This window comes from Elephas maximus, chromosome 4, assembly GCF_024166365.1.
Source record: "Elephas maximus indicus isolate mEleMax1 chromosome 4, mEleMax1 primary haplotype, whole genome shotgun sequence".
In the NCBI taxonomy this organism is placed as follows: domain Eukaryota; kingdom Metazoa; phylum Chordata; class Mammalia; order Proboscidea; family Elephantidae; genus Elephas; species Elephas maximus.
In genome coordinates, this window is record NC_064822.1 from 22,029,410 (window position 1) to 22,050,387 (window position 20,978).

General features: G+C 38.2%; 1 protein-coding gene across 2 annotated transcripts in view; it reads right to left on the reverse strand.

Annotated features, from left to right (window-relative positions):
• DYNC2I1 (dynein 2 intermediate chain 1) overlaps positions 1 to 20,978 on the reverse strand; it is a 188,936-nt gene that overhangs the window by 9,655 nt on the left and 158,303 nt on the right. For both annotated transcript variants that reach the window (XM_049881681.1, XM_049881682.1), the window contains 3 exons: positions 17,702 to 17,801; positions 17,371 to 17,502; positions 7,456 to 7,679 (listed from right to left, as the gene is read on the reverse strand). In XM_049881681.1, coding sequence (XP_049737638.1) covers positions 7,456 to 7,679; positions 17,371 to 17,502; positions 17,702 to 17,801 — 456 coding nt within the window. The remainder of the gene's footprint in view (positions 1 to 7,455; positions 7,680 to 17,370; positions 17,503 to 17,701; positions 17,802 to 20,978) is intronic.

Sequence of the window (20,978 nt, forward strand, 5' to 3'; positions counted from 1 at the left end):
TAAATCCCATATGGCTGGAGTGTATTCTTGTTTTTTATATGATGGTGAATCCTATTGGCTAGAATTTTGTTGCGAATTTTTGCATCTATATTCATGAGAGATATTGGTCTTTAATTTTCTTTGTTGGTGGTGTCTTGGCCTAGTTTTGGTATCAGGGTTATGCTGGCTTCATAGAATGAGTTTACAGGTACCCATTCCTTTCCTATGTTCTGAAATAGTTTGAGTAGTACTGATGCAAGTTCCTCTCTAAATGCTTGGTAGAATTCTCCAGTGAAGCTATCTGGGCCAGGACTTTTTTACCGTTGAAAGCTTTTTTTTTTTTTTTTTTAATTACCTTTTCAATCTCTTGTTATGGGTCTGTTCAGATTTTCTGCCTTAGTTTGTGTTATTTTAGGAAAGTAGTGTGTTTCTAGAAATTTGTCCATTTCTTCTATATTTTCAAATTTTTTTGGAGTATAATAGTTTTTCATAGTATTCTGTTATGATCCTTTTCATTTTACTTGAGTCTGTTGTTATGTATCCCATTTCATTTCTTATTTGGGTTATTTGCTTCCTCCTCTGTTTTCTTTTGTCAATTTGACCAATAGTTTGTCAGTTTTGTTGATCCTTTCAAAGAACTAACTTTTGGTTTTGTTTACTCTTTCTATTGTTTTTCTATACTCTATTTCTTTTATTTCTGCTCTGATCTTTATTATTTCCTTTCTTCTGTTGACTGTGGGCTTCTTTTGCTGTTCTCTTTTTGTTCAAGTTGTAGGGCTAACATTTTGATTTTGTCCCTTTCTTTTTTGATGTGTGCGCCTATCGCTATAAATTAACCTCTGAGCACTGCATTAGTTGTTTTGGTATGATGTGTTTTCATTCTCATTTGATTCTAGACATTTTTTAAAATCCATCTTTGATTTCTTCTATTATCCAGTGGTTTTTAAGCAATGGTTTATTCAGTTTCCATGTATTTGATTTTTTTCCCTTGCTCTTCCTGTTATTAATTTCTACTGTTATGGTGTTGTGATCAAAGATGACACTTTGTATTATCTCAATGTTTTGGATTTTATTGAGCGTTGCTTTGTGGCCTAAAATGTGGTCTATTTTGTAGAATGTTCCATGTGCACTGGAAAAGAACACATACTTTGCCGCTGTTGGGTGGAGTTTTCTATGTATGTCTATTAGGTCGAGATGGTTGACTGTGGCCTTAAGATCTTCTGTATCTTTGCTGAGTTTCTTTCTAGATGTTCTCTCCTTTACCAACAGTGGTGTGTTGAAGTCTCCTGCTACTACTGTGGCACTGTCTATTTCTCTTTTCAGTGCTGTTAGAGTGTTTTATGTATTTTGGAACCATGTCACTGGGTGCATAGATATTTATTATGGTTATGTCTTCATGGTGGACTGTCCCTGTAATCATTGTATAATGTCCTTCCTTGTCTTTTATGATGGATTTTGCCTTAAAGTCTATTTTATCTGAGATTAGTATTGCCGCTCCTGCTCTTTTTTGTTGCTATTTTGCTTGATATATTTTTTCCATCCTTTCATTTTTAATATATTTAAGTCTTTTTGTCTAAGATGTGTCTCTTGTAGACAACATATTCATGAGTCGTGTTTTCTTTTTAATCCATTCTGTCACTCTCTGTTTCTTTATGCGTGTATTTAGGCCATTTACATTCAGTGTGATTATTGATAGGTGTGAGTTTATTGCTGTCATTTTGTAGTGTTTTTTTTTTTTTTGTGGTGCTGATGTTTTCTTGTTCCTCTTACTCTCCTGTGCTAAGTTCCTTTTGTTTGTGATATTTCTTTTTGTTTCTTTTGTTTTAGTAGATTGTGTTTACTGAGACCTTGTTTTTCTTCTTTATTGTGATGAGTATGTTTGTTAACTTTCTTTGTGGCTACCTTGAAATTCAGCCTTATCTTTCTAAGGCTGAAACAGTCTTTCATTACTTGATATTGGCTTGACTTCCTCTCCACTTGAAAGTTCTATATCTACACTGAGTAGTCCCCCTTTTATTTTTCTGACGTTGTTGTCATTTACAGATTGACGTCTCCAGCGCCCTGTTTTGAATCTTTCAGTTTTGTTTTATCCTTGAGTGTTCATTACCTATGTCGGTATTTGGCTGATACTGACCTGTGTCCTAGATTTCCGGCTGTTGTCTGATGTTGGTTCTCTAACTGAAGGACTCCCTTTAATAATTATTGTAAGTTTAGTTTTGTTTTTACAAATTTCCTTAATGTCTGTTTATCTGGAAATGTCCTAATTTAGCTATCATATTTGAGAGAGTTTTGTAGAATGCATTATTCTTGATTGGCAATTTTTTTTTCTCTCAAGGTTTTATATATATCCTCCCATTGCCTTCTTGCCTGCATGGTTTCTGTCGAGTAATCAGAGCTTAGTCTTATTGCTTCCCCTTTGTATATGACTTTGTTTTTCTCAAGCAGCTTTTAGAGTTCTTTCTTTACCTCTGGTTTTGGTGAGTCTGACTGTGATATGTTTGGGTGATTTTCTTTTGAGGTTTATCCTATGTTAGATTTATTGAGTTTCTTGGATGGTCAGCTTTTCATCTTTCATGGTATTAGGGAAGTCTTCTATCAGTAAATCTTCAATGATTCTCTCTGTTTTCTACTTTCTCCCTCATTCTGGAACTCCAATCACATGCAAATTTTTTCTCTTATGTATCCAACATAGTTCTTAGGTTTTTTCATTCTTCTCTCTGATTTTTCCTCAAAGTGGCATTCATGGGGTTTGTCTTCAATTTCGCTGATTCTGTCTTCCACTGTGTCAAATTTGTTCCTAAAACCTTCTATTACATTGTCTATTTCTAAAATTTTGTTGTTTATCTTTTGGATTTCTAATTGCTATTTTTGTATGATTTCTAATTGTTTAGTTATTTTCACGTTTTGTTCTTGTATTATTTTCTTGAATTCTTCTATTGCTTTGTCTGTTTTCCTTGATTCTGCCTATGTTTTGGTTGGTTTTGTCTGTGTTTTCCACAATTTTCACTGTGTTTTCCTAGATCTCTTTCCTAATTTCTTGGAGAGCTTTGAGTATTAGGCTTTTGAATTCCCTATCAGGTAGTGCCAGTACCTTTTCTTCTGCTGGAAGGTGAACTGGTGTTTTATTGTGGTAACTTACCGGAGCCATCTTGTCCTGTTTTTTTAAATATGTTTTATATCATCTGCTGTCTCTGAGACATTCAGGTATTGTTTTCTTTATTTATCAATTTAGGTTTGTTTCGTCATGTTTTTTTTTGTTGTTGTTGTTATGTCTGGGCAGGTAGGCCAGGCATGCTTTATTGCTTGCTCATCTGTGGGCATCATAGTTCTCAGCACCTTGTTCTGGTGTGCAGGGCGATTGCTCAGCTATGGTGCAGCAGGGCAGGTCCATCAGGAAGGGAAGGAGCAGAGATGAGTCACATATCTGCAGTGTGAACTGGGCCAGGGGCTGGAGCGGGGCTGCTGCATCTGCGGGGGGGGGGGGGGGTCCCAAGTTGGCAGAGAAGGGCCTGGGGCCTAGGCCAAGTCCTCTTGGGGCTGAAGCTGGAGGTGGAAGGGGTCTAGAGCCAGTGGGAAGGGGCCTGTGTTCCACAGGGGCCACAGCAGGAGGGGTCTAGAGCTGGTGGGAAGGGGTTTGGGGTCTGGGTTGAATCCCCTGGGGGTCTCAGCAGGCGATGGATAGGGTCCAGAGCTGGCAGGAAGGGGTCTGGGTTCCAGGCCTGGTCCCCTACAGGTGTGGCAGGCTGTGGAAGGGGTCCAAGCCAACAGAAAGAGGCCTGGAGTCTGGGTTAGGACACCTCGTTGCCACAGCAGGTGGCAGGAGGGGTCCAGAGCCTGTGGGAAGCGGTCTGGGGTCCGGACTAGGTCTCCTCCGGGCTGCACGTGGCAGGGCAGAGGAAAGGGGTAGGAACAGGTGTGAAGGCAGGGGTAGATGGAGGAGAGCAATAAGATGGGTTGGTACTCTGGCTCCCAGCAGCTAGGTTGCCAGGATGGGGTGATTATAGCCACTGTTCACAAGAGGGGTGGGGGTTGTTGGAGTATGCTTCTGAAGTTACTGGGTTGGGAGTTTGGGCTTCTCCTTGAGTTGCAGCCAGCAAACGTGGTCTTACTTAGTCCTAGGTGTGTGTGTGCCATACCTCTTCCTGGGAATTCCATGGAAGTGTCTTTCTGCGTGCAGGGTTGTTGGCTATATTCCAAGATGGCAATACTGAGTCAGTGCCATTTGGTCAGGGACCTCCACTCCATATCGAGTCTATTCCTTTCCCATTTTCTATCAGTTTTTTCTTCTCCTCAGTGACTTCTAATCTAATAATTTATCCCTTCATTTAAGAGTCAAGGTTCTAGGACTGACATCTGCATCTGTTTTACTTGGTTTTTCAGGTCTTTGTTACAGCGGGATGGCTTGGTGCATCTGACTAGTCTGCCATCTTGGCCCCACCCCTTAAAACAACTATTATTTTGGCCACAAAGGATTCTAGCGATACCATAGCCCATTCATTCCCCAAGGAGACTGCTATCTCACCTGCTTTGAGACCACATGGGAACAGGTTTTTAGCTGTCATCACGAATTTTACCTGAATTCAAAAAGTGGTAAATTCTTCTTTGCATCTAACCCAAACTTCTTCCTTTTAAATTTTATTATTTTCTTCATGCTGTTTTATTTACACTTAGAGAAAAATAATTCAGCATTTCCTATATAGCATCACTTCTTTTTAAGTTATTCACTGTTACTAGAGACTGAAACAGGATGTGTCTAAGGATAAATATAATGTTATCAGATCATTTCTGAATGCTTTTTCTTATCGCAGAGATGTAGGAGCAGGACAAGCTCTTCCTCCTGCTCTGATGGCCTCAGCACAGCTGCCCCTCCCCACCCCCCTTCCTGGAAGGTGCTGGGATATAAACACTCCTCTTGGGCAGAAGAACAATCAGGTTCCTGGTCAGAGCCTGGGATTGTAGTTCCCAATACACGCCCAGTCTGATAAAAATGTAAGACTGGGCATGTCATTCCCTGTTTAAAACCCTCCAATAACTCCCCATCTGACTCAGTGTAAAAACTCGTTTCTCCGATGGCCTAGTAGGCCCTCTACCACCTGGCTTCATGTCTTACTCTTCCTCATCCTCACTCTGCTCCAGCCACATTGGCCCCCTTACTGTTCCTTGCACACACACCAAGCACACGTCCACTTCTCTGCCTAGAATGCAGATTCCTGGTACTCCCCAGATACCCATATGGCTTGGTCCCTCTTCTCCATCAAGTCTTTGTCCAAATGTCACCTTCTCATCAAGACCCTCCTTGGCTGCCCTATTTGAAATGCCAACTACAGTGCTTCTCACACTCCTTACGCCCCACACCTCCCTATTTCATTTTCCTCCATGACACATATTTTATGACTTCCTTATTTATTTCCCATCTTACCTCAGACATATACTGAACTTATGATGTTGGCAAATGATCATAACTAAGATGCTAAAAAACAGTTTCTTCCTGCATTTATTTAATGATAATGATGGGGAAGATACTACAGTATAAATTTGTTAATGTAATAGGCTATTTTAGGCTAAGTATAAAATAAGCACATTTAAAAAATGTTAATTTTAAATCAATGTTAATTTTTACTTAAATTTTGCTAGTAAATTGTTTGAATATGATTCCAAGAGCACCCATTTTCTGCTTTATCTATATTAGAAATAAAACAGTCCTGGGCAACATGAATGAATACGATTACTCAAAAGGACAACTCCCCACTCACCTGGTCCAGCCAGCAATTGTCTCAATTTCTAAGCACTCTTTGGAATAATTTCTATTACTATACGGAGAGATAGTAGGCATCTTACCCTATTCCTATAAAGATGCCCAATTTCCTTTCTAACTGGTTGAGAACACTGGGTATCTTGCAAAGGAACAACTATATTCTCATTTTCCTAACTGAAACCATGGGAGATATTGGTGCAGCTAAGGAAAAACTGATTGCCAGGAGTACTTGACTGAAATCCGTTCAACAGAAAAATAAAACCCAGTGACTCCTTTGTGAGGTCTCCAGATGGAAACAAGAAGCTGATGGAATCCTCTTAAAAAAGGTTGCAAACTCTAAACGGTCCCTGGTGAAGTAAGAGAATCGCAGATGCTCAGCTCTGCAATAACTTTACATAGTTCAGACTCAGGGTCACAGTTCTGCCCCTCCTTCCTGGCTCCAGTGCTATTTAAAGCCTACAGTTGCTTCTGGGAATTGTCAGAGTGCTGCAGCAGCAAACTCAGGAAAACAATCAAGTTGTGGCTTCCAGATCTCTCAGAAACCACCAAAACCTGCTTCCCTCTCTACAGCAGACTCCAAAAAGAAAAAGAACCTTGAGGTTCTTACGCTGTAGGGCGCCATTTTGTATCTTATTTTTCCTCCATACCACACTCACTTCTAATACTGCCTCCCAAAGAAAGGACTGGACTTCCCTTAAAAACCAAAAACCAAACTCATTGCCACTGAATGGATCTGACTTATAGTGACCCTACAGAACAGAGTAGAACTGCCCCATAGTGCTTCCAAGGAACAGCTGGTGGATTTGAATTGCCCACCTTTTGGTCAGCAACTGCACCACCAGGGCAGTTCCCCTAGTGAACACATTTCCAAGGACTTATTCCGACAATGTACCTAGAACACAGCCAGATCTCCTCCTCTTCCTTTTTTAGTGTTATTTACTGCTGGTCCCAGCCTGACCCTTAGGAAAACTTCATCTTGTCTATAGAGGCCATTGATGTGCTAAACCTTCAGGTGACTTGTCAAATTAAAGATGGCCTTGTAAATAATCTTAAGAGTATTAGTCAGAATAAAGCTTTTAAACTTGCTTATTGATCAGGGTTCAGGAATGAATAATTTTCTTCCCTGTAGTACAAAGCCAGATGAGAGAAAGCAATGGACATAATTTCTACAAAAATTTAAAGCGAAGTTTAAAAGTTTTTAATTAAATGAAGAAATCCTAGAGATAAGAACTGTACATTGTAAAAAATGACAAAGCAGTGTAAAGGAAAAGGATCTCTACAAAGTTTATATAGTACAATAGTAATTATATATTATACACTAACATGGAAGTTAACAGTTTATCTGTGCACCCACTGAATGATTACATCTACCTGTGAATCTTCTAAAGCTCATTATTTGATTTATTTTTAACTCTGATTCCTCCCCTCCCAGGTAAACTTAACTCAAATGCCTTTATCCAATTTGAAATTCTGATACTTATCTATTATTCAAACGATTTGGGAGACAGTCCATCATAATATACCATATAAACAGACTCTTGACAAAAAAAAAAAAGTGGGGGGGTAGCTGTTGGCTGGAAACAAAATGAAAGCAGTCAATCGAGCTCCACTTCAATTTAATATGGTCTAACAATTTTATGCATAAATTAAATAAGGACCATCAACGATGTTTCTGCAAAACATTACCTGTAATGGCTCATTACTAACTTCATCAGACTTACTTGTCTGGAGAGACAGGCTGTTTGGCTACAGGAGCCAAATCACTTTCCAGTAGGTCCCAGATGTAAATATTGGATGTGTCATCCTGGACCAAAAACACAGCAGGTCTTGTTAATGACCACTGTAAGCCAGTAATAGCTTGGCCATTGGTGCTGTTATTCCACTGCATAAGAGGATACTCAGAAGTCAGCTGATGTAATCTAATGCTGCCATCTGAACAGCCAGCCTGTGCCACAGGGGAGAGAGAGAGAGAGAGAAATTGTTGTTCATTTCTCTTTATCTTCCTTTTTTATTTTTAATTTATCATAGCAGCCAGGGAGATTTTTTTGTAGCAATAACCTTTGTTTAGTTTGAATAGCAAAAGCATTTGGTTTTCCAAATATAACATTTAATCTGTCCTCACAAATTAGACAAATTTAAGATTCTGCTACACTTTGTGCCCCCATGTCCCCCAAATGGTTGATAATCAATCAATTCAGCTAATATATGTAGGCATTTATTTTTAACAAAGTTGATTATCACTGATTCAAGCACAGGCTGTTAAGATTCATTCCATGGAAGTAAATAAACTATCTTTTAAAAAATGTCATACATTTATATTAATATATTATACATTCCCCTTAGACTGAAATTTCTATAAACCAAAATTTGTTTGGCTTACTAAAGGCAAAAATTTAAGCTCAGATAGGGGGCAGTGAGTTTATGTTAATGAGAAAGGAACAACTCAGAAAAGGAGGGTAAGAATGGTTGCACAGCTCAAAGAACATAATAACACTGAATTGTACATGCAAAAATTGTTGGATTGGGGTATGCTCTCCTACATATATTCTCAACAACAAAAATAAATTATAAAAAAATTCAGCTGAGAAAGAAAAGCTTAATTCCTTTCTATTTAATACATGTAATCTTTCACATACTCAAAAAAAATACATAAAATCAGTAAGAATGGAATAAAATTAAAAAATGACACACAAACACAAACAATTTTTTTTTTAACTACATTGCAAATGAATAATATAACCACACATAGGAGGAGGGAGAGAACCAATCCAGGAATTTTTTATCACAGTATTTGAACTGTATTCCTTCAGACTAAAATAAAAAAACCCTAAATATTGGACTCTGCTTAGTAGGTTTCTTTTCACAGAGGTATGGGTTAGCAATTTTAAAAGTTTCTATGTATCCTAGAATTTAGGAAATATATTGTGAATAATAGGATCCAGGTTTCCTATTGTCTGAGAAGGGAGTTACAAATATAGAAAAGGGGACAGACAGAATGAACTCTGTCATCTTAGACTGGAATTAGAGACATGAGTGTGAACTCATGGTTTTCAATATATAGATATAGATTTAAAAAAAAAGATACAGAGGTAGGAGTATGTATCCATGTCCAAGCTCTGTCCACTAAGAGGGCCTAGAAGAAATGATACCCCAGTAAAAAAGAGCTCATCTTACTGCCAGATCTTGGTTTCTAAATACTTTTTTCCACTAACCAGAGCTTCTTGGATAAATGGCTGTTTCCAAGGCTGGTGATGAGAAATTACAAGATGAGCCTAGAGCATCCTACTGTAGCAGAAAGCAAAGAAGGACTCGCCAAATGATGTCAAAAGGACACAAGAGCCAGCTTGAAGGGATTTGCACTGGCCAAAGTGGGACAATTTGAGCAGCAAAATAAACGGTGGTAAATGATTATAACTGACCAAATAAAGTGAAAAGCCATGTGTCCATATTGATACGACAAATAAGTATACATATATACACACAGGTACATATGTGCAATACTATATACATTGGAGAGAAGGAAAAGTTCTTCCTCATAGTAAAAAGCTAAATAATAAATGTAGAATTAAGGATGGAATTAGGCAACTACCATTTGGCAATGATCATAACAGAGTCAGGCAATAATCATCAATGGATGCTAAAACTAGTGACTAAATGTTTTAGTAAACCACCACTGGTAGTTCAGTGGTAGGATTATCCCTTTCCACGTGGAAGACCCAGGTTAGATTCCTGGCCAATGCCCATCATGTACAGCCACCATCCATCCGTCTGTGGAGGCTTGCATGTTGTTATGATGCTGACCAGGTTTCAGCAGAGCTTCTAGGTTAACACAGACTAGGAAGAAAGGCCTGGTGATCTACTTCTAAAAATCAGCAAATAAAAACCCTGTGAATCACAGTGGTATGATCTGCAACCAATCATGGGAATGGCACAGGACCCAGCAACATTTCCTTCCATCGTGCATGGTGTCATCACAAGTCGGGGGCTAACAACAACAACAGAAGTTTGAAGAGTAACAGGATATTTATATAGTCTCAGTTTATCTTCCCACAAGATACTTATTAATCAGAAAGCGAAAAAACAGTAAAAAATGTATCTAGATGGTAAAAATATATCCAAATCTTATCATTTCAACAATCAATAAAAATTATTAATGAGATATTTTACATTATTTTATTCATAAAAATTCTTGAAAATATACTGTGCATTTTATACTAAGAGCACATCTCAGTTCAGACCAGCCATGTTTCAAGTACCTGATAGTCATATATAGCTACCATACTGAACAGCTCACCTCTGGACTTTGAGAAATATAAAGATGAATAAAACACCATCTCTATTATCAGTAATCTTATAGTCCTTAGGGATGCTGACATATGAACATAATTTATAATATGATGCTAGAAGTGCTGCAAAGAAGGAGCCCTTGTGGCGAGGTGGTTAAGCACCAGGCTGCTAACTGAAAGGTCAGCAGTTCAAAGGCACCAGCCAGTCCTCGGGAGAAAGATGTGGCAGTCTAATTCCATAAAGATTACAGCCTTGGAAACCCATGAGATAGTTCTACTCTGTCCTACAGGGTCACTACAAGTCAGAATCAATTCAATGGCAATAGGTTTTGTTTCTGAGTTTTAAGTGCTGCAAGAGAAGTATGAATAAAGAACAATCGTTTCTCTTAGTCTGAAGTGTGGGGAAATATGTAAAGATTCTTACACAGAAAACGTGACTTGTGAGTTGTAATACGATGCCTTGATTCTGGTCTAACTCTCACCAGTTAACTATTAGATTTAATCATGTATAAAGTTTAAAAATATTTTGCCTTCTCTCTTCTCCCACCCCAACCTACAAATTGACCTAGGAGCCTCTCCCAGGCTTCCCCTAACGGGTTTCCCAACTCTTTTTAAGAAAGGCCCTCCAAAAGCTCCTACCCAGTCACACACTAGCTCTATGTACACACAGTACACTTGAGTCACTATATTCCTGTTTCACATCACAAACCAGCCAGTCTTTAAACAAGAAGCTTCCTCCTTTAAAAATCTATAGGCTAGGAACACATGACAAATGATTTTGAGTGAATCACATGAACGGCATACCATGCCCTGGATGGGGAAGATGGTAAGGAAGCCACACCCAAAGATGAAGTTACCTGCAACATCCCTCTCTACCTCGGTGTGGAGCTGGGAGATTCTGACATACCTAATAGTCATTCTTAGACTTTCTCTGCAGTTATGCAAACCCTTTGTTCATTGATTTGTATTATGTTCTGTTAAGTAATAAAAGAACATAAGGCAATAATTCTTCACTAATTCTTTTTCACTGAGTACATATTTCCCCCACGTGTCTGTCAGTTTGTCGCACTATGGGGGCTTGCGTGTTGCTGTGATGCTGGCAGCCATGCCACCAGTATTCAAATACCAGCAGGGTCACCCAAGGTGGACAGGTTTCAGCTGAGCTTCTAGACTAAGGCAGACTAGGAAGAAGGAACTAGCGGTCTACTTCTGAAAAGAATTAGCCAGTAAAAACCTTACAAATAATGGCATAACATTGCCTGATATAGTGCCAAAAGATGAGCCCCTAGGGTTGGAAGGCACTCAAAAGATGATTGGGAAAAGTAGAGTAGACTTTAATGAAATCAGATGGAGTCAAGCTTTCAGAACGTTCATCAGCTGATGTGACAACTCAAAATGAGAAGAAACAGCTGCAAACATCCATTAATAATTGAAACGTGGAACAAAAAAAGTATAATATACAAAAATTGGGAATGGTCAAAAATGAAATGGAACGCATAAACACGGATATCCCAGGCATTAGTGAGTAGAAGTGGGCTGGTATTTGCCTTATTGAATCAGAAACAATCACATGGTCTACATGCAGAGAATGACAAATTGAATGGCATTATATCCATCTTCAAAAAGACCATTTCAAGATCTATCCTAAAGTACAATGCTATCAGTGATAGGATAATATCCATACTCCTACAAGGAAGACCAGTTAATATGTTGCTGTTGTTCTTAGGTACCGTCGAGTCCGACTCCTAGTGACCTTATGATCAAGAGAACTACATACTGCCCAGTCCTGCACCATCCTTACAATCGTTGTTATGCTTGGACCCATTGTTGCAGCCACCGTGTCAATCCATTCCGTTGAGGGTCTTTCTCTTTTCCACTCACCCTGTACTTTACCAAGCATGACATCCTTCTCCAGGGACTGATCACTCCTGACAACATGTAAAAAGTATGTAACACTCGGTCTTGCCATCCTTGCTGCTAAGGAGCATTCTGGGTGTACTTGTTCCAAGACAGATTTATTCATTCTTTTGGGATACCATAGTATATTTAATATTCTTCGCCAATACCACAATTCAAAGGCATCAGTCAATTCTTGTTCAGTCTTCCTTATTCATTGTCCAGCTTTCACATGCATATGATGTGATTGAAAATACCACAGCACGGGTCAGGTGCACCTTAGTCTTCAAGGTGATATCTTTGCTTTTCAACACTTTAAAGAGGTTCTTTGCAGCTGATTTGCCCAATGCAGTGCGTCTTTTGATTTCTTGACTGCTGCTTCCATGGGTATTGATTGTGGATCCAAGTAAAATGAAATCCTTGACAATGTCAATCCTTTCTCCGTTTATCATGATGTTGCTTATTGGTCTAGCTGTGACGATTTTTGTTTTCTTTATGTTGAGGTGCAACCCATACTGAAGGCTGTGGTCCTTGATCTTCATTGGTAAGTGCTTCAAGTCCTCTTCATTTTCAGCAAGGAAAGTTGTGTCATCTGCATATCGCAGGTTGTTAATGAGTCTTCCTCCAATCCTGATGCCCTGTTCTACATAAAGTCCAGCTTTTGGGAATATCTGCTCAGCATACAGATTGAATAGGTATGGTGAAAGGATACAAACCTGAGACATGCCTTTCCTGACTTAAAACCACTCAGTATCCCCTTTTTCTGGCCAAACAACTTTCTCTTGATCTATGTAAAGGTTCCTCGTGAGCAGACTTAAGTGTTCTGGAACTCCCATTCTTCACAATGTTATCCGTATTTGTTATGATCCACACAGTTGAATGCCTTTGCATAGTCAATAAAATACAGGTAAACATCATTCTGGCATTCTCTGCTTTCAGTCAGGATCCATTAACATCAGCAATGATAGCCCTGGTTCCACATCCTCTTCTTAATCTGGCCTGACTTTCTGAGAGTTCCCTGTCAAAATACTGCTGCAGCTGCTTTTGAATGATCTTCAGCAAAATTTTACTTGTGTGTGATATTAATGATATTTTTCAATAATTTCTGTATTTGGTTGGATCACCTTCTTGGGAATATGGATCCTTTCCAGTCAGCTGGCCAGGAAGCTGTCTTCCATATTTCTTGGCATAGATGACTGAGTACTTCCAGCACTGCATCTGTTTGTTGAAAAATCTCAACTGATATTCTGTCAATTCTAGGAGACTTGTTTTCACCAATGCCTTCAGTGCAGCTTGGACTTCTTCCTTCAGTACCATTGGTTCCTGATCATACGCCACCTCTTCAAATGGTTGAACATCGACTAATTCTTCTTGGTATAATGACTCTGTGTATTCCTCCATCTTCTTTTGATGATTCCTGCGTCATTTAATATTTCCCCCATAGAATCCTTAACTATTGCAACTCAAGGCTTAAATTTTTTCTTCAGTTCTTTCAGCTTGAGAAATGCTGAGCGTGTTCTTCCGTTTTGGTTTTCTATCTCCAGTTCTTTGCACATGTCATTATAATTCTTCATTTTGTCTTCTTGAGCCACCCTTTGAAATCTTCAGTTCTTTTACTTCATCATTTCTTCCTTTGCTTTAGCTAGCTGATTGACTTCGAGAGCAAGTTTCAGAGTCTCCTCTGATATCCACCTTGGTCGTTTCTTTCCTTACTTTTCAATTAACTCTTGCTTTCTTCATGTATGATGTCCTTAATGACATTCTACAAGTCGTCTGGTCTTTGGTCATTAGTATTCAATGCATCAAATCTATTCTTGAGATGGTCTTTAAATTCAGGTGGGATATGCTCAAGGTTTTACTTTGGCTCTCATGGACTTGCTCTGATTTTCTTCAGTTTCAGCTTGAACTTGCATATGAACAATTGATGGTCTGTTCCACAGTCAGCCCCTGGCCTTGTTCTGATGATGATTTATGAAAATTGGAAATCCTCAAAAATGAAATGGGAACATGAACATCAATATCTTAGGCATTAAAAACCAAAGGCATTAGTGAGCTGAAATGGACTGCCATTGGCCATTCTGAATCGTACAATCACATAGTCTACTGTGCTGGGAATGACAACTTGAAAAGGAATGGTGTTGCATTCATTGTCAAAAAGAACATTTCAAGATCTATACTGAAGTACAATGCTGTCAGTGATAGGATAATACCCATATGCCTGCAAGGAAGACCAGTTAATATGACTATTGTTCAAATTTACACACCAACCACTAAGGCCAAAGATGAAGGAATTCAAGATTTTTATCAGTTTCTGCAGTCTGAAATTGATCAAAATACAATCAGGATGCATTGATAATTACTGGTGATTGGAATGCGAAAGTTGGAAACAAAGAAGAATTGGTAATTGGAAAATATGGCCTTATTGATAGAAACGATGCCAGAGAGTGCATAATAAAATTTTGCAAATCCAATGATTTTTGTTACAAATACCTTTTTTCAACAACATAAATACATGTAGACCTCACTGGATGGAATACACAGGAATCAAATCAACTACATCTGTGGAAAGAGATGATGGAAAAGGTCAATATCATCAGCTGGAGCAAGGCCAGGGGCCGACCTTGGAACAGACCATCAATTGCTCATATGCAAGTTCAAGCTGAAGCTGAAGAAAATTAGAACAAGTCCACAAGATCCAAAGTACAACCTTGAGTATTATCCCACCTGAATTTAGAGACAATCTCATGAACAGATTTGATGCAATGAACACTGATGACCAGACGAGTTCTAGAATGACATCAAGGACATTGTACATGAAGAAAGCAAGAGGTCATTAAAAAGACAGGAAAGAAAGAAAACAGCAAAATTGATGTCAGAAGAGTATGACACCCTTTTGGCTCAGTAATGAAGTCACTCCTAAGGTTCACCCTTCAGCCAAAGATTAGATAGGCCCACAAAACAAAATGAGACTAAATGGGCACACTAGCCAGGGTCAAGGATGAGAAGGCAGGATGTGACAGGAAACTGATAATGGAGAACCCAAGGTTGAGAAGGGGAAAGTGTTGACATGTCCTGGGGTTGGCAACCAATGTCACAAACCAATATGTGCACTAATTGTTTAATGAGAAGCTAGGTTCCTCTCTAAACCTTCATCTAAAGTACAATAATAATAATAAAAAAATACAAGGAACAATCTCTATAAGGAAAAGTGGGATGAATGAAACAGATTTGTTTAGCAAGAAAAGCCATACATCATGCACAATATTAAAAAAATGGGTATCAGAAGAGACCTGAACTTGTTCAGCAAAGTCAAGTATTTAAAGCAAATGGAAGAAATGATGAAGTAAAAGAGTTAAACAGGAGATTTTAATGGACAGCTTGAGAAAACAAAGTAAAGTATTATAATGACATGCGCAAAGACCTGGAGTTAGAAAATCCAAAGGGAAAAACATGCTCGGCGTTTCTCAACCTGAAAGAACTGAAGAAAAAATTCAAGCTTCAAATTGCAATACTGAAGGATTTCATGGGCAAAATACTGGACAACACAGGAAGTATCAAAAGAAGATGGAGGGAATACACAGAGTCACCGTACCAAAAAGAATTAGTCGACTTTCAAACATTTCAGGAGGTAGCAAATGATCAAGAACTGATGGTACTGAAGGAAAAAGTCTAAGCTGCACTGAAGGCATTGGCGAAAAACAAGGCTGTAAGAATTGACAGAATACCAATTAAGATGTTTCAACAAATGGATGCAGCACTGGAAGTGCTCAATCATCTATACCAAGAAATTTGGAAGACAGTTACCTGGCCAACCGGCAGGAAGAGAACCATATTTAGGAACATTTCAAAGAAAGGTGGTCCAACAGAATGAGGAAATTATCAAACAATATCATTAATATCACAAGCAAGCAAAATTTTGCTGAAGACCATTCAAAAGTGCTTGCAGCAGTACATCAACAGGGAACTACCAGAAATTCAAGCTGGAGTCAGAAGAGTTTGTGGAACCAGGGATATCACTGCTGATGTCTGATGCCTCCTGGCTGAAAGCAAAGAATACCAGAAAGATGTTTACCTGTGTTTTATTGACTATGCAAAGGCATTCTCCTGTGTGGATCGTAACAAGTTATGGATAACATTGTGAAGAATGGGAGTTCCAGAACACTTGATTGTGCTCATGAGGAACCTGTACATAGATCAAGAGGCAGTCGTTCGAGCAGAACAAGGGGATACAGCATGGCTCAAAGTCAGGAAAGGTGTGCACCAGTGTTGTACCCTTTCACTGTATTTATTCAATCTGTATGCTGAGCAAATATTCTCAGAAGCTGGACTTTATGAAGAACAGGGCATCAGGACTGGGGGAAGACTCATTAACAACCTGCAATATGTAGATAATACAACCTTGCTTGCTGAAAGTGAAGAGGACTTGAAGCGCTTACTGATGAAGATCAAAGACTATAGCCTTCAGTATGGGTTACACCTCAATATAAAGAAAGCAAAAATCCTCACAACTGGACCAATGAGCAACATCATAATAAATGGGGAAAAGACTGATGCTGTCAAGGATTTCATTTTACTTGGATCCAAAATCAACACCCATGGAAGCAGCAGTCAAGAAATCAAAAGACGCATTGCACTGGGCAAATATGCTGCAAAAGACCTCTTTAAAGAGGTAAAAAGCAAAGATGTCACTTTATGGCCTAAGGTACACCTGACCCAAGCCATGGTGTTTTCAGTCACCTTGTATGCATGTGAAAGCTGGACAATAAATAAGGAAAGCCGAAGAATTGATTTGTGATGCTGGCAAGGAACTCTGAATATACCATGGACCGCCAAAAAAACAAACAAGTCTGTCTAGAAGAAATACACCCTGAATGCTCCTTAGAAGCAAGGATGACAAGACTTCATCTCACATACCTTGGACATGTTATCAAGAAGGACAACATGCTTGGTAAAGTGGAGGGTCAGCACAAAAGGAAAAGACTCTCAATGAGATGGACTGACACAGCTGCTGCAACACATGGCTCAAACATAACCACGATCATGAGGATGGCGCAGGACAGGGCAGTGTTTCGTTTTGTTGTGCATGGGGTTGCTATGAGTCAGAACCGACTATAGCATCTAACTACAACAAGAAGTACATACTTGGCTATGTCACAGGTTTTGATATTTGGCATTCTTCTGTTGATTTCTAAATAGTTTAAAACTGAACAAAATATTACTTTAAGAGAGTTAAATTTCTACGTAGTTATATTTTGGTTATTTTTTTTAATCACTATTATTAATTTCAAGTTCCTACATTTTAGACCATTGAAGCCTAATATATGATCAATTTGTGGTCTAATAAACAATCAGTTTTTAAAATTCCCCAGTAGATCACTGCAACTGTTATACTGTCCAAATAAGCAATTGCCACCATTAGAAATACTTGGTGCTTTAAGAAATAGACTTTCTTACCAAGAATATCGGTTCTCCAAACGGTGAAAAATCAATCACGTTAACTTTTACTGGTCTTAACCCATTTTGTTGTGGTTTGAACAATTTAGGAGATACTCCCAAATCTTGTCTTGCTCCATGGCTTATAAGACCCTAATAATAAGAACAAGACCAACGGTGACTAAAGAAAAGTATTAGGTGTAAGGCTAAATAAAGCTAACATTCTTGAAACAGTTTAAATTAGATTACAATAAAATCAAAGAATAAGTTAATCTTTAATGAAGAGATAGATCAGGCAACTCTATGAAAGGAGAAGAATGTGTTATAAAATGAAACTTAAAATATTACTCACCATGTCTGTGCCAACAATAAAATGATTAGGATCTGAAGGAAGAAACTTAACATTCAGTGTTTGTGCAGTCCCTCCAAATGCAGTATCTTTACGGGAAAGACTGAAAAAAAAAATACAAAGATGAGCAGATCAACTCCGTTGAAACCTTAAGGATAATGACAATACTGGACAATTATTTAGCAATTATTATGTGTCATTAGATGTTTTCTCTTGATTCTTAACCACTCTGTTTTCTATTTATTTTTCTATTACTGCACTTTTGAGAATTTCTTCAGATCTATCCTCCTATTCGTTTTTCATTATGGTCTGATCTATTTAACCATTCACTCAAGTATTAAATTACAGAGATGATAGATTCATTTCTACAAATATCTTTTAGATTTTATAATCTCAAATTCTTGGTATGCTAATCCTATCTGTTGTATCATGGTGTACTCTTTCCTTATGTTTGAAAATTTTTGTTTGTGAACTCATCTTCGGCATGGATTGTTTTCCTAAAGGAATCTTGTTTACCCTAGCTTGTGAAAGTACCCCTACCCTGCCAGGTAGTTTCACCTATGCTTTTATGGTGAAACCAATGAAGGGGTTCACAGGTCTGGCATTTTTTTTTGTTAACTTTTCAGCTTGAAGATTTCCATACCACATCCTGAGTTTGGGATTTCAAATTCTTCAAAGCTTCCTTGTCTTTCCTAGGCTTTGGGTGAGGCTTTCTGGATTTCTCTTTCACTGAAAACCAAAAAACTAAACCCATTGCAACTGTTAAGCAGGGCGTTATTCAGTTTCTATGTAATTGATTTTTTTTCCTTGGTCTTTCTGTTGTTAATTTCTACTTGGATGGCGTTGTGGTCAGAGAAGATACTTTGCATTATTTCAGTGTTTTGGATTTTGTTGAGGTTTGCTCTGTGGCCTAAGATGTGGTCTCTTTGGGAGAATGTTTCATGTGTGTTGGAAAAGAATGTGCACTTTCCAGCTGTTGGGTGAAATGTACACATGTCTAAGAGATCAAGTTAGCTCATTGTGCCCTTTGGTTCTTCTGTACCTTTGCTGAGTTGCTTTCTAGATGTTCTGTCCTTTACTGAGAGTGGTGTGTTGTAAGTCTCCTACTATTACCGTAGAACTACCAATTTCTCTTTTCACTGCTGTTAGAGTTTGTTTCACGTATTTTGGAGCCCTGTCCTCGGGTGCATAGATGTTTATTATGGTTAATCATCCCATATCATGGTGAATCGTCCCTTTAATCAATATATAGTGCCCTTGTCTCTTATGATGAATTTTGTTTTACAGTCTATTTTATCTGAGATGAGTATTACCACACCTGTACTTTTTTGGTAGTTGTTTGCTTGATATATTTTTTTCCATCCTTTGATTTTTAATAAATTTATGTCATTGTTTCTAAGGTGTGTCTCCTGCAGACAGCATATTCATGGGTCCTGTTTTTTAATTTATTCTGTCACTCTCTGTCTCTTTATGGCTGCATTTAGGCCATTTACATTCAGTGGAATTATTGATAGGTGTGAGTTAATTGCTGTCATTTTGTAGTGTTTTTTTTTTTTTTTAAGGTGTTGATATTGTCTTTGTTCCTCTAACTATCCAGTGCTGAGTTCCTTTTATTTGTGGATTTCTTTTTCATTTCTGTTTTTGTAGATTTTGTTTTAATTAAGACTTTATGTTCTTCTTTATTTTGATAAGAAGGTTTGTTAACTTGCTTTGTGGTTACCTTGAAATTTACCCTCATCTTCCTAGGTTTGAACCAGTATATTATTACTCAGTATCACCTTGCCTTCCTCTCCATTATAAAAAGTTCTATACCTATACCGTTTATTCCCTCTTTTATTGTTCTGACATCGTTGTCATTTACAGATTAACCTCTCTGGTTTCCTGCTGCAATTCTTTTGGTTTTCAATAGTCTTTGACAGTTCATTTCCTAGGTTGGTATCTGGCTGGTACAATCTTGCATCCTAGATTCAGGCTGTGGTCTGATGTTGTCTGTTCTCAGATCAAAGGACTCCCTTTAATAATTCTTGTAAGTTTGGTTTGGTTTTTTCATATTCCCTAAATTTCTGTTTATCTGGAAATGTCTTAATTTTACCATCATATTTGAACGAAAGTTTTGCAGGATATATTATTTCTAGTTGGCAATTTTGTTCTTTCAATGTTTTATATACACCAACCCACTGTCTTCCTGCCTGCCTGATTTCTGCTGAATAATCAGAGCTTAGTCTTATTGTTTCTCCTCTGTATGTAACTCTTTCTCTCGAGCTACTCTCAGGGCTTTTTTTTTTTTTGTCTTTGGCTTTAGTGAGTGTGATTATGATATGCCTTGATGATTTTCCTTTGGGGTTTATCCTATATGCAGTTTGTTCAGCTTCTTAGATAGTCAACTCTTCATCTTTCGTGACACTAGGGAAGTTTTCTGTCAGCAATCTTTCTATGATCCTCTCTGTGTTTTCCATTTTCTCCCCGTTCTGGAACTCTAGTCACTCGCAAATTTTTGCTTTTGATTGTATCCCACATAATTCTCAGGCTTTCCTCATTTTTCTCTGTTCTATTTTCTGATTTTTTCCTCAAACTGAGTTGTATCCAAGTATTTGTCTTCCATTTCACTGATCCTGTCTTCCTTCATTTCAGACCCACTCCTCAGCCCTTCTAAGACACTGTCCATTTCTGAAATCTTGTTGTTTATCTTTTGGATTTCTAATTGTTATTTTTGCATGATTTCTAGTTGTGAATTTGTTTTGGCATTTTGTTCCTATATTATTTTCCTGAATTCTTCCGTTTTTTTGGTCAGTATTATCCATGAATTTATTTGCCTTTTCTATAAATTTGTCTATTTTTTCCTCATTTTTGTCTGCTTTTTGCTTCAACTCTTGGATAGCTCTAAAGCCTAGAGATTTGAATTCCCTGTCAGGAAGTTCCACTGCTTTTTCTTCTATTGGAAAGTCATCTGGTGTTTTATTTTGGATGTCTACTGGGGCCATCCTGTCCTGTTTTTTTAAAAAGTTTTGATATTTTCCGCTGTATTCAGGACATTCAGTAGTTATATTCTTTGTTTATTGATTCTAGATCTGTTTGTTTCGTCCTGCTTCTTTTTATTTGGTTAAATCTGAGCAGGCGGGCCGTACTTTTTTGTTGTTTGCTCAATCTGTGGTCACAATCCTTTTCACCTCCTTGTCCAACGGGGAGGGTCAGTTGCTCTACTATGGTGCAGCAGGTCAGATCCAGCTGTAGGGGAAGAGCTAGGATGGGTAGTTTGTGGCACATACTAGGGCTGACAGGG